Genomic DNA, 14,519 nt, shown 5'->3' on the forward strand with positions numbered 1-14,519 from the left:
CTTTCATAATATATGGCAGCAAGAATTGCAGAACAGCAGCAATTACAAAAAGGAAAATAAAGTTGGACCTGCTTTCTTTTTTCCTTTTTTTTTCTTTTTCTCCTTTTTCAGTTACAAGGAAATAGATAGCTAGCCTTTAGGGAAGGGGCAGTGGGGATTTGATGTTTCCCCCTTTTCAGCTGCTATCAGACTATGATGAAAATGAAGTATATATCCTCAAATAAGTGTGAAAATGATGCTCCCTCTTAGAGCATATATCTCCTTCGAACTTGTACCAAATATTAAATGATCTAAACATGAATGGAAGATTTTGAGATTGCTTACAAAATCAATCACATTCAGTACCAATTTCAATGTCATGAGTCAATATCTAGTTGCACCAAATTGGTTACATGCAGAGAACATACATTGCCAAGATGATGTTATATAGGATTAGCTCAATATCTACAAGACAACTCGTGAGAATTGAATTCTTGAACACAAAGCCAAAGCAGCGAAAGGAGGATAATGGTTCCTTTCAGATTTTCCGTTCTTTCAATACTTGTAGTTCTTGTGTTAACACCATCTCGGATGGGTTCACATCCAATTCAGGATCAGGATAGGTTTCTACAGTGTCTCTCAAGAAACTCTGAATCATCCATTCCTTTCTCCACTGTCTTGTATTCTCCTGTTAACTCTTCCTTCACCGCTATTCTACGTTCTTCTGCTCAAAACCTCAGGTTTACATTGCCTTCCATGCCGAAACCTGAGTTTATCTTTACTCCTTTGGAAGAATCTCACATTCAAGCTGCTGTAATTTGCTCAAAACAGCTTGGAATCCACCTTAGAGTCCGCAGCGGAGGCCATGACTATGAGGGACTCTCTTATGTTTCTGAAAATGATACACCTTTCGTTGTTGTTGACGTTGCTGAACTTCATTCCATTAGTGTTGATATCGACAATAATAGTGCATGGGTTCAGGCAGGTGCCACAAATGGTGAGCTCTACTACAGAATTGCGGAGCAAAGCACAACTCATGGCTACCCGGCTGGTACCTGCACAAGTTTAGGTATTGGTGGGCACATTACAGGAGGTGCATATGGCTCCATGATGAGAAAATATGGGCTTGGTGCAGACAATGTCATTGATGCGCGTATAATTGACGTTCACGGAAGAGTTCTTGATCGACAAAATATGGGAGAAGATCTTTATTGGGCAATTAGAGGAGGTGGAGGAGGCAGCTTCGGAATAATTACTGCTTGGAAGGTAAAATTGGTTCCAGTTCCATCAACTGTGACTATATTTACAGTTACCAAGTCCTTAGAGCAAGGTGCTACTAAGCTCTTATTTAGATGGCAACAGGTTGCTGATAAACTTGACGAGGATCTCTTCATCAGAGTCAATATACAGACAGTTAATGTCAGTAACAAAGGTGGAAGGACTATAACGACTTCCTATGATGCCTTGTTTCTTGGTGATGCCGACAGACTTCTCCAAGTAATGCGAGAAAGCTTTCCTGAACTGGGTTTGACAAGACAGGACTGTATCGAAACAAGCTGGATCAATTCTACTGTATATCTTGGTGGCTACACCATCAATACATCTCCTGAAGTTTTACTTCAAAGAAGAAATATATTGAAGCACTACTTCAAAGCCAAGTCAGACTTTGTTAGACAACCTATACCTGAAACTGCTCTCAAAGGGTTATGGGAAATAATGTTAGAAGAAGACAATCCAGCTATAGTTCTTACCCCTTATGGTGGAAACATGGGCAAAATTTCCGAATCTCAGACTCCTTTCCCTCATAGAAAAGGTACCTTGTTCATGATCCAGTACTTGGCCAATTGGCGAGATGCGAAAGAAAATGTTAGAAAACATACCGATTGGACTAGGATGGTTTACAGGTACATGAAACCTTATGTTTCCATGTTTCCAAGACAAGCATATGTCAATTACCGGGACCTTGATTTGGGAATGAACAAGGAGACTAACACAAGCTTTCCAGAAGCAAGTGTTTGGGGCACCAAGTACTTCAAGGATAACTTCTACAGACTGGTACGGGTGAAGACCAAAGTTGATCCTGACAACTTCTTCAGGCATGAACAGAGCATCCCAACTCTTCCGCATCATATGAGGAAAAGAAATTGAAGAGACACTGGTCAAGGACAGAGAAAGGTTCCTTGGAGGATCACAGTACTAGTGTCTAGTTTCTGACCTCAATTTCTTTCAATAGTTTATCTTTCTAGATTATGTTAAATAAAAGTTGTTGATGCTGCATTAAGATGTTGCAAGAAAGTACTTACTCTTTATGATTTTAGTGATGTTGAACTTTTCTATGTTGCATAATGCTTATAGTATGAATATTATCACCAAAGAAAAAAAAATAGAACTGTTAAACATGGTTAAAACAGTGAGATAATTAAACATTTAATGCATTAAATGTGTGATTAGAAAAATATGAAATTCCTTTGATTTTTAACCATTCCTATAATTATATTATATCTGTGATGTCATAAGTCAATGTCTCATTGCACAAATCAGATAAAATATTTTTAATTTATCTTGTTTAAGTCTTTTTTTCCTGTATAATATTTTTAATATTTGTAACTAAGTTCTCACTTTTTTCGATTTAATGATAAGTTTTAATTGGTTTGAGTTTTTTAATTCAAGTATTTTTAATTTTTATATATGTAGTTTTATTTTTCAAGTAATGATTTTATTAATCAATGCATATATTCTTAACTTAATAAAAATAATTGGAAAAAAAAAGCGTAGTAGAATCCATTAAAAAAACAAAGTACAAGGGATAAACAAGTTATTAACCCATTGTTATTAGTTAAATACAAGTCCTCAGTAAAGAGTAAACTGTCTCTAGGTCCACAATGAAAAGCTACCTCTTTTAGTTTTTTCTGTAATATAAACGATTGCCACTCGACTGCTTACCTCATAAAATTGATGGAAGAGCATATACTTTATGCCAAACATAGAAGCCACCTTTATGCTACCATGGCTTGCCATAGTTTTTATTTTGTTTCATGTTAAAAAGAAAGGGATAGCCTTGGTGGTAGGAGCAATGGGGATCCGATGTTTCCCCTATTTAGCTTCTCTAAGAGTACGAAAGCACAATCTTAGAGAATATATTTCTTTCATCAAAAGCATATATGTAGATTGAATTGGAACAATTACAAGTGCATGAAACCTTATATATGTTTCCAAGAATCCAAAGGGATGCATATGCATATTCCTTACACAATTGGAGCACGTGTTTTTGGGACTTTAGGAAAACTTCTACAGATTGGTACAGTTGAAGACCAAAGTTGATCCTGGGAACTTCCGGCATGAACAGTGTCTCGATTTTTCGACTTCATACAAAAATTGATCATGACCAGTGAAAGGTTTCTAGGATGATCACATGTGTCAACCGTGTCTAGATTGGAGTAGTGACGTGAATTTATTTCAATAGTTAATTTTATTTTTTTTTCTTGTCGTAAGGAAAGTATGTAAATCATCGGTATGAATTTTAGTGATGTTGACCATTTCAATCATGCAGAAGTTTCTTATTTCAAAAGTCAAATGTTGTCGGTGTGAATCTTATGAATGTTAACAGTAGAGAATATTCTGTAGGTCAATTAAAAAATTTTAATAGTGCATAAATACGCCTGGTTGAAAAAATTTGAGATTAATGACAATATAATCACTCAGATTCATCATCCAAAAGTCAAGTTCTGAATGGACAAAATCATCTAGGACAAGATAAGGCAACTTCCGGGTCAAATTTCACAGCTCCACTATAAGATAACTTTGTGAACAACAATCTTGAAACAGCAAGAAAATCAGGAAAATGGTGTCTTCAAGATCTTCCATTCTTTCGATACTTCTGATCCTCCTCCTAACTCCATTTGTAGTTTCACTTCATCTTCAAGATAGGTTTCTAAGATGTATCTCAAGAAATTCTGAATCATTCTTTCCTTTCTCCACTGTCTTGTATGCTCCAAACAACTCATCATTCAATAGTATTTTACTATCTACTGCTCAAAACCTCAGGTTTACGCTGCCTTCAGTACCGAGACCTGAGTTAATCTTCACTCCTTTGAAAGAATCTCACATCCAAGCGGCCGTTATTTGCTCAAAGAAGCTTGAGATTCACCTTAGAGTCCGTAGTGGAGGCCATGACTATGAGGGACTCTCTTATGTATCTGAAATTGAGAGACCTTACATGGTTGTCGACCTTGCCAAGCTCCGATCCATTTGTTGGAATATTGCCAATTATGTTGACATTGTCAAAGAAGGAGGCTTGTTGGTGGCAACCACCAACCTTGACTTTGGTAGCCACCATTGTTGAAGAAGAGAAGAAGTTGGCAGCCACCTTTGTTGAAGAAGAGATGAGTTTGGCAGCCACCATTGATGACAAAGGAGCAAGAGGAGCTGCCATTGATGCCTATAAAAGAGGCATGATCTTAGAGAGCAAAGTGTGAGAGTTGTGAGACATGTAGAGAGAAGAAGAGAGAAAGAAAGAGAAGGGCTGCCATCAGCAGCCCTGCTGCCTTAAGCAGCTGCTGCCCCATGTAGCAATGAGAGATGAGAGTTGAGTGGATGTGATCCTCCTCCATGTGTTGTATTCTTTCTCTATCTCTAAATAAAATGAACCTCTCCCGTGGATGTAGGCAATTTGCCGAACCACGTTAAATATTGTGTCTCAGTGTGCTTACCCCTCCGATGAGCAATGATCAGTACATCACCGGTCCCGAATTCCGCCCCATCAAATGGTATCAGAGCTTTTTTGGTTTAAAGTGGTGTTTGATCTTTGCTCAAAAATGAAAGTTGTCAAAATTGTGTTTTGACCATCCCACCGTGTAGAGGAGGACGATACGAAGCCACTGGTGAAAACGGCGTCAAAATCGGACGTCGGACATGGCCGCACTCTCCATCACTCTCCGGCAAGGCGTCTACCCACGCGCGCCAACGCGCCCCACGCGTCTTCTTCACCCGGATGAGTTGACCCGACCCATGTGAACAGTAGACATGAACAGTGACGTATCATGAACAGTGCAATGCAAAGGATGACGTCATCATGATGCAAGGATGACATCACATACACAGTCAGCAAGTCAATTGACTAGTCAACTAACATGTCAGCATAGCGGGACCCACCTGCCATGTCATCAGCCGCGAGCTAAGCCAAGCTGAGCCGAGTGGAGCCGAGCTGAGTTGGAGCCGAGCCGAGTCGCGAGCCGAGGTATAGGATCCAGTGTAGCGGATCCTACGTGCAACCGGATCTGAGATTGAATCTGAGTCGTTGATCAGACCAGAATTGAAGTGCGATTTGGACGATTTAAGACATGTTTCCAGCTAATTTGATCATTCCGGATGCAATGGTATGGTCTGATCTTTGAGATTTGAGACCGAAAATGACAGTGGTGAATTATTAAAGAGAGATTGCCCGATCAGGAGGCATCTAAAGGTCATCATGGTGGTCGATGGAGATGAAGAAGAAGAAGGTGCACATGTTTACCCAATTATATGTGCCAAACTATGAGCCATGATAGGAGCCCTAGTTTAGACCGTCGCATAACGACAAACGGAGACACCTTAGAGAAGGTGTGAGAGCCATGAAAGGAGCCCATTTCAGAACGCTCCAGAAAGCGTGTGCTGAAGAAGCAAGATGACAATTGCCCACATAAATGGCAAAGGGGGTGATTATTGGAATATTGCCAATTATGTTGACATTGTCAAAGAAGGAGGCTTGTTGGTGGCAACCACCAACCTTGACTTTGGTAGCCACCATTGTTGAAGAAGAGAAGAAGTTGGCAGCCACCTTTGTTGAAGAAGAGATGAGTTTGGGAGCTGCCATTGATGCCTATAAAAGAGGCATGATCTTAGAGAGCAAAGTGTGAGAGTTGTGAGACATGTAGAGAGAAGAAGAGAGAAAGAAAGAGAAGGGCTGCCATCAGCAGCCCTGCTGCCTTAAGCAGCTGCTGCCCCATGTAGCAATGAGAGATGAGAGTTGAGTGGATGTGATCCTCCTCCATGTGTTGTATTCTTTCTCTATCTCTAAATAAAATGAACCTCTCCCGTGGATGTAGGCAATTTGCCGAACCACGTTAAATATTGTGTCTCAGTGTGCTTACCCCTCCGATGAGCAATGATCAGTACATCACCGGTCCCGAATTCCGCCCCATCACCATTAGCGTTGATATTGAGCACAACAGCGCGTGGGTTCAGGTGGGTGCCACGAATGGTGAGCTTTACTACAGAATTTCTGAGAAAAGCAAAACTCATGGCTTCCCAGCTGGTACCTGCTCAAGTTTAGGTATGGGGGGGCACATTTCAGGAGGTGCATATGGTGCCATGCTGCGAAAATATGGCCTTGGAGCAGATAATGTCGTTGATGCACATATAATTGATGTTCATGGAAGACTTTTAGACCGAAAAGCCATGGGCGAAGATCTTTTTTGGGCCATCAGAGGAGGCGCAGGTGGCAGCTTCGGAATCGTCACCGCCTGGAAGGTAAAATTAGTTCCTGTACCATCAGCTGTGACAGTATTCACAGTTACCAGGACGTTAGAACAAGGTGCAACTAAACTCCTCTATAGATGGCAACAAATTGCTGATCAACTAGACGAGGATCTTTTCATCAGAGTACTCATTCGGACAGCTAACGTCACCTCCCAAGGTAAAAGAACTATTGCTACCTCTTACAATGCCTTGTTTCTTGGTGATGCCACCAGACTTCTTCAGATAATGCACCACAGCTTCCCTGAATTAGGTTTGGCCCGACAGGATTGTATTGAAACAGACTGGATCAATTCTACCGTATACCTTGCTTTCTTCCCAAGTAATACTCCTCCTGAAGTGTTACTTCAGCGGAGGAATATAGTCAAGCAATTCTTCAAAGCGAAGTCGGATTACGCCAAAGAACCCATACCTGAAACTGCACTTGAAGGGTTATGGGATATTATACTGGAAGAAGAGAATCCTACAGTAGCATTTACTCCTTATGGTGGGAAGATGAGTGAAATTTCTGAGTCTCAGATTCCTTTCCCTCATAGAAAAGGTATCCGGTTCATGATTTTGTACTCGGCCAATTGGCAAGATGCAAAGGAAAATGCTGCAAAGCATGTAGATTGGACGAGGAAGGTTTACAAGTACATGCAACCTTATGTTTCCAAGCATCCAAGGGAAACATATGTCAATTACAGGGATCTTGATTTGGGCATAAACAAGAGGACTAACACAAGCTTTACAGAAGCAGGTACTTCCTGGGGTCTTGAGTACTTCAAGAATAATTTCCCCAGATTGGCGTTTGTGAAGGCCAAAGCTGATCCTGACAACTTCTTCTGGCATGAGCAGAGCATCCCACCTCTTCCATTTCACATGAAATGAAGAATTGGAGAGATATTAAGCTATTATATTTTTTCACTCACATGTTTAATTTCCATATTGTATTCTGATTGAACCAGTGTTTTGAAGTTACTTGGCAATTTGACAGAAAGAAATCTCTGCCTTGTTGCCCAATTTCATATTTTATTGTTCATTTCAAAAGCGAGTTTGCTTGTGATCTCTTCTTTCTAATCCATTTGGTGAAGTAATTGACTAAACTGAAATCGACAGGGGATGCTAAACAGTGTAAGCATTGAAAATCTTGCTGGACTTTATTCTAATATGTCCAATGTTTTTACCCAAACGATCGATTGATATGTGAACAAACTCAATCATATGTCATAAGGTTTAATGGCTATTATTGGAATTAATTTAATACTAGTAGTTCCTATACATGTGCTTAAAATAATATATAAAAGAGATTCAAGAAGTTAGCACAAATGTGAAAATAATAAAGAAAGATTAAAAAAAAAAAACCAGAGAGATGGAAGGATAAAATTGACAAGCTACTTCAAATAACTTCTCCCATAACCCTTCAAGTGCCATTTCAGAAACGGGTTTTCTGGCATAGTCCGATTTGGCTTTGAAATGCTCCCTGTCCGGGTTCGTTCTTTGAAGGAAAACTTCAGGAGGAGTATTATTTTGGAGAAATGCCATAAATACAGTGGAATTGATCCAGTTTGTTTCGATACAATCTTTACCTGTCAGACCCAATTCAGGAAAGCTGCGCTGCATTATCTGAAGAAGCCTGTTGGCATCACCAAGAAACAAGGAATTGTAAGAGGTAGCAATAGTTCTTTACCTTAGGAGGTGACGTTAGCTGTCTGAATGAGTACTCTGATGAAAAGATCCTCGTCTAGTTTATCAGCAATTTCTTGCCATCTATAAAGGATCTTAGTTGCACCTTGTTCTAACGTCTTGGGTAACGGTAAATACTGTCACGGTTGATGAAAGTTATTAAATAATTACTTTAATTTAAAAACTTAAATAGTTGGATTGTGTTTTAAAAATAGTTTTATATTATTTTTCTAATTTTTTTGGTGAAAGTATTTTAAATTTAAAACTTACATAGATTTAAGACTTATTATTAACCCGTGCTTTGATTTTATTAAAAAAAAATCTGAAATTTAAACTTTTAATTACCTGATTATAAAAACTCTAAACTATGTTAAAGGCAACGCTGTTACAATTTACTGATGGTGATGCTGCTGGTGATTTTGGAGGTGATGATGTATGATTATGCACATTGTTTCCTAGCATATCCAGTATGGCCAAAGTGCAATCAATGATTGAGAGAGTGATTAAGAAATTTGAACCGAGGTCATCAAGCAATCATTTCAATTTAAAAATAAATTTATTAGATGAAAATCCAAAATATATATATATATATATATATATATATATATATATATATATATATTATTCATTAACAACATCAATATTATTCTAAGCATTTTTTTTCCTGCTAAAAGGTTGGTTGGTTGCTTTTTTTATGATCCCAAGACATGCTCATTATTATTGTAAAAAAATTAATTATTTACTTTCTAAAATTAAATATATTAATTCATTTCAAATAATTTCAATTTGAAAGAATCAAATGATATAAATACAAAGGTTGTTGAATAATATGAAAATTCCAACAAATCTCTTGCTGTGGAACGAAGGAAGCGTGATTCTTATGGCACTGTTTTTTTAAAAGGAATTGTTGTTACTCATTTTTGGAGTTCAACGTGCTGAAAATAATGTGTACCCCTCTTGAATTAAGTGCAAGAGTTAAGTTTAGGTTTGCTGGAAGATTAACAAAATCAGAGAAAAAAAAATGTTCTTTGAACCATATTTCATCTGTTTTCTGCTCTTTTTATCTTTCTTATTTGTTGTTAAAATCACTAGGTTTCTTAGATTAATTAGGAGTCTTCATAATGTTAAATTCGTTCCTTCTTTATATGGTCTTTAAGGTTGAATAAATCCATCAGAATTTGCAATATAAAAAAAAAAATTGATTCTGCTGCTGTCGCAATTATTTTTTATCCAACTTAGTTATTGATTCTAACTTGGTTTCGTGAAATATCTGACCATCACAGCTATATTCTGTTACTCATAACATGTTAAATAATTGACCAACATCTTTATTGGATCTTAGGGCTCACTGTTCTTATGTCAGACTCGCAATCAAATCGAGATGCTCGGCATTGTCAGTTTTCCAAATTAGATTAGGAGATCCCTTTTGACCAACCAAATTGCGGCCCGATTATGTTTTTCAAAATGAATTTATCTTACTTTGAATCATACATGAAAGTTTTATTCATGCACATGTAGCTGAATTTGAGTTTTTGAATCTCTTGATTCCGATATCAAAAGCTCAAGAAACTCTCATTTGAATATCTAATGTAAGAGTAGATAATCCTACCGCGAGAAGGATTCCAGCCTGAGTTTTTGCAATTTTATTCTTCAAAAAAAAATTATTTTATTTTTAATCATTAATGAAAGTTGTAGTCCTATACATATAGATAAATTTAGGTTTTTAATCTCTTAATTCTAATATTAGAAACTCAAGATATTTTCATTTACATACTAATTTAAAAGTAGAGAATCTTGGCGTGAAAAGGATTCCAGTCCCAGTTTTTGTAATTTTGTTCTTTAAAAAGATTTTTTTTTGCTTTGAATCCATCATGGAAGTTTTAGTCTTGCATGTGCTGATGAATTTGAGCTTTTAGATCGTTTAATTTTGATATTATAAGCTTAAAATATTACTGTTTGAAAAGATTCTCTTCTAGTTTATCAGCAATTTCTTGCCATCTATAAAGGATCTTAGTTGCACCTTAGTTGCACCTTGTTCTAACGTCTTGGTAATGGTAAATACTGTCACGGTTGATGGTACGGGAACCAATTTTACCTTCCAGGCGGTGACAATTCCGAAGCTCCCCCCTGCACCTTCTTTTCATCTAATAACTTTATTTTTAAAAAAATCTGAGATTTAAACTCTTAATTACTTGATAATAAAAGCTTTAAAATATATTAAAGGCGACGCTATTAAAATTTACTTGATTATAAAAGCTATATAGGATTAGCTTAATATATATTCTAGAAGTTTGAAAAATTCAACATCAAAGCCTTCTTCTTTTCTTTTTCTTTTTGTCTACAATAAGCTACCAGCTGCCAATTATTGTCAAACTTTGAACTTTATTTTATATATTCTGGCATTGGAGTGTCAAAACATATGATTTTCTAGGCGTTTCTTTAATAAGCTAAACCAACATATGTAATATATTAAGAATAATTGAATAGCCACTTCAAGGGGGCTAAGTCCTCCTAGTACTCTATATGGATAAAATTCTGCTTGCGTTTTTATTTAATCTCACAACTTAAATAGCAAAACAATTAACAATTCATAATTAATACTATTATGTAACAAACTCCACTATACCTTCAAAATAATTACTACATAACAGTTCTATTTCCTCAAGACCCACGATTAGGTCACCTTAACAACCCAAAATTAATAATAACTGTGTAAATCATTCTAACATAACAACCAAATAATTAACTGCATAACAACCCCATGTTTCCAAGACCCTGTCCAGATCCGTGACAACATACAAGGCACGAACGCCTTGCAAGATAACAGTGCTGGGGTTGATGCTGGGGCGACAGTTTGTGAATTGTATTATAGGGTTGCTGAGAAAAATCCTGTGCATGGATTTCCAGCAGGAATTGGTTCTGCAGTTGGTGTTGGTGGCATTTGTGTGGAGGCGGGCTCGGTACCATGTTGAGAAAATATGGCCTAGCTTCTGACCATATTCTTGATGCTCACATAGTTGATGTGAATGGAAGAGTTCTTGATAGGAAATCAATGGGAGAGGATCTGTTATCTTGGGGTCATCCTTCCCTGGAAGGTGAACCTTGCTTATGCTCCATCAACTTTACTGTATTCAGTGTTGGCAAGACGCTAGCTCAAGGACCGACTAGGCTTGTTTACAAGTGGAAACATATGGGGCCAAATCTTGAAGAAAATCTGTTCATTAGGGTTGTTATAGAAGCTGTTGGAGATGCAAGACAAGGGCACAGAACAGTCCATGCTACTTTTAAGCACTCTTTGTTTCTTGGAAGAACTGGTCAGCTTCTTGAATAATGTTTTCCTTCACTTGGGCTTCAAGAGTATAGATTGTACTGAAATGAGCTGGATTGAGTCTATCCTTTACTTTTCAGGGTACCCTACAGGGGAAACTATAGAAGCCCTTATAAATATAGTAGATTTTATTGAGCACCCTATAGCAGAGCCCGTTTTGAAAAAGTTATGGAACTGGTGTTTGGAAGAAGAGAAGCCAGGATTAATCAGGGACGGAAGAATGGAGGAAATATCAGAATCAGAAACTTCATTTCCATATAGAGAAGCTATTCTGTACAGCATACAGTTTGGTCAAGTGATGTCATCAAATTGGATAAGGTACATATACGAGAGCATGACTTCTTACATGTCTAAGAATCCCCGATTTGAAAATCAAAGAAGGGAGCATACTTGCTTAAGCACTATATCGTCCTTAAAAATTAATAAATTTGAAAGATGTTGATGGTTCCTAAACTCCAACCTATAAGAATATTTATTTGGAGCATTTAAACTAAGAAAGTATTTTCAAACAAGCTTTGATATACTCGAAAGCAGGCCCTTTTCATGTCTTAAATGCCCCCATCCATGCTAAGATTAGTGCATAATGGAACGATAATATTGAGAAAACTTGGGGTGAGGCCCTTGTCGTATAGACAAACACCTTCTCCACAATGCATGTGAACACGACAACATTCCCGGCTAATTGCCGAACGAAATAAAAATGACAAAATGCAGTTGATATGGAGAGCCTGAAATCTCTAATTAGGGTATCAATGGTGTCTTCACGTAAATATTTGCTAGTAACAAACGGCCTCTCACAATATCCCTAGTTGACAGTCAAATGTAGACCATAAATACCCAAGATGGTAACCCTGGAAGTAGAAGGAAAAATGAATCACATTGTTCTTGTTTCTCTTTTGCTTTCAGTTTCATGGGCAACTTGTAGTAGTAAAATCCATGAAAACTTCACTCAATGCATGTCAACTGAGTTCAATTCCTATCTTAAATCCTTTCAAACCATATTCACTCCTCAATCCCCTATGTATTCATGTATCTTGCAATCATCTAAACAAAATTTGAGATGGTTGAACTCAACATCCAAGCCTCATCTCATCATTACTCCATTTCATGAGTCTGAAATCCGGGCAGTAATTCTTTGCAGCAAGAAGCGAGGGTTACAGTTTAGAGTTCGAAGCGGTGGCCATGACTATGAAGGTTTATCTTTTCTATGCAAGACACCATTCATCATCATCATTGATCTTGTCAATCTTAGAGGGATTGAGATTGACATTGAAGATGAAACAGCATGGGTTCAAACTGGGGCAACACTTGGTGAGCTTTATTATGCTATTGCAAAGAAAAGTACAGTTCATGGATTCCCAGCAGGATTATGCCCTACTGTAGGTGTTGGTGGACACTTTACTGGAGGTGGGTTTGGTATCTTGTTAAGGAAATATGGCCTTGCTGCAGATAATGTCATTGATGCTTACTTGATTGGTGTGAATGGGAGGATTCTTGATAGACAAGGAATGGGAGAAGACTTGTTTTGGGCTATTCGAGGGGGTGGTGGAGCAAGCTTTGGAATCATTCTGTCATGGAAGATCAAGCTGATTCGGGTTCCACCAACTGTGATTGTATTCACTGTGCCAGAAACTATTGAACAAGGTGCCACCAAGCTTGTCCATAGGTGGCAATACATTGCAGGTAAACTACACGAAGATCTCTTCATCAGAATCGTCATTCAGAATGTTGGAGAAAGTACTTCAAACAAGAAGACAGTGGAAGCTTCCTTCAACTCACTGTTTCTTGGAGGCATCAACAGACTAATCACCTTGATGAATGACAGTTTCCCTGAGTTGGGATTGGTACCTAAAAATTGCACAGAAATGAGTTGGATTGAGTCTACAGTCTATTTTGCTGGATTTCAGAAGGGAAGCCCTTTAGAGGTCTTACTTGACAAGACTCAACTATACAAAGCCAAATTCAAGGCAAAATCTGACTTCGTAACAGTACCCATACCTGAATTTGGACTTGAAGGAATATGGGAAAGGTTCTTAGAGGAAGGACTAGTGTTCATGATAATGGACCCTTTCGGTGGAAGAATGAATGAGATTCCAGAATCTCATATTCCTTTCCCTCACAGGGAAGGAAATTTGTACAACATTCAATACCTGGTGAAGTGGGATGAGGATGAGGCTAGAGCAACACACAAGCATGTAAATTGGATCAAGATGCTATATAGGTACATGAAACCATATGTTTCCAAATTCCCAAGGGCTGCCTATCTTAATTATAGAGATCTTGACTTAGGCATTAACAAGCATGCAAACACAAGTTATCCTGAGGCTAGGGATTGGGGTATCAAGTACTTCAAGGGCAATTTCAAGAGATTGATTCAGGTGAAAAGCAAGGTTGACTCGGACAATTTCTTCAGAAGCGAACAAAGTATTCCAAGCATCCATACATAAAGGAGAAGGCAGTGCAAAGAAAAAGAAATAATGTGTAATGTGTTCCATGTGAGTGCAAGGCCCTTTTTAATCGGCTCCACAGGCTTTAGGTTCAAAACAGGGAGTCAGCAAGGGGGCAATAATCCCTCCCATAAATTTTACTTGTGACAGATCACCTAGTAAAAATTACCTATTTAGTTAGAATCCAGCAGAAAACTAACTGCTGAGTGCAGAGGGTGAAGTAGAGCATCAAGTGGATTAAAGTCCTAATAATACCCACAGAAATTACAACTTTCAACTACATTACGTCCAAGAAAAAAAAAACAGAGAAGGAGTGAGACTAACCTCGCAGTGGCAGTAATTTCTTGATAAAGCACTTGGGAGTTGGGAGCAATGTCACAATTGCAAAGACACGCACTATGCAGAACCCGCACCCAGAGATTCTTGGCCAGGATATGCCTAGGTCATGTAAGAAGAGACTCTAAACCTCGTAACTAAACATTGGCCTTGCAAGCAGCAACATCCTCAATATGAGCATGAATTGTGCTATCGTAACAGGGCAATTGAGGATTTGTACAGGATTATAAAAGCACAGCATGCTCCACTAT

General features: G+C 38.0%; 3 protein-coding genes across 3 annotated transcripts; all 3 read left to right on the forward strand.

Moving 5' to 3' along the window:
• The first annotated feature begins 438 nt into the window (after window positions 1-438).
• On the forward strand, window positions 439-2,315 carry LOC118029500 (monolignol oxidoreductase AtBBE-like 15). The gene has a single exon (XM_073412525.1). It carries the CDS (start codon window positions 508-510, stop codon window positions 2,125-2,127), a length of 1,620 nt encoding a protein of 539 aa, XP_073268626.1. The 5' UTR covers window positions 439-507; the 3' UTR covers window positions 2,128-2,315.
• Window positions 2,316-3,776: 1,461 nt separating this feature from the next.
• LOC118029499 (monolignol oxidoreductase AtBBE-like 15) lies at window positions 3,777-7,499 on the forward strand. Its single transcript, XM_073412440.1, has 2 exons — window positions 3,777-4,249; window positions 6,181-7,499. Exons 1-2 carry the CDS (start codon window positions 3,821-3,823, stop codon window positions 7,360-7,362), a joined length of 1,611 nt encoding a protein of 536 aa, XP_073268541.1. The 5' UTR covers window positions 3,777-3,820; the 3' UTR covers window positions 7,363-7,499.
• Window positions 7,500-10,878: 3,379 nt separating this feature from the next.
• LOC118029498 (tetrahydroberberine oxidase-like) lies at window positions 10,879-14,298 on the forward strand. Its single transcript, XM_035033408.2, has one exon. The coding sequence runs from the start codon at window positions 12,328-12,330 to the stop codon at window positions 13,930-13,932; it is 1,605 nt and encodes a 534-aa protein (XP_034889299.1). The 5' UTR covers window positions 10,879-12,327; the 3' UTR covers window positions 13,933-14,298.
• The last annotated feature ends 221 nt before the right edge of the window (window positions 14,299-14,519 follow it).

This window comes from Populus alba, chromosome 11 (assembly GCF_005239225.2).
Source record: "Populus alba chromosome 11, ASM523922v2, whole genome shotgun sequence".
In the NCBI taxonomy this organism is placed as follows: Eukaryota; Viridiplantae; Streptophyta; class Magnoliopsida; order Malpighiales; family Salicaceae; genus Populus; species Populus alba.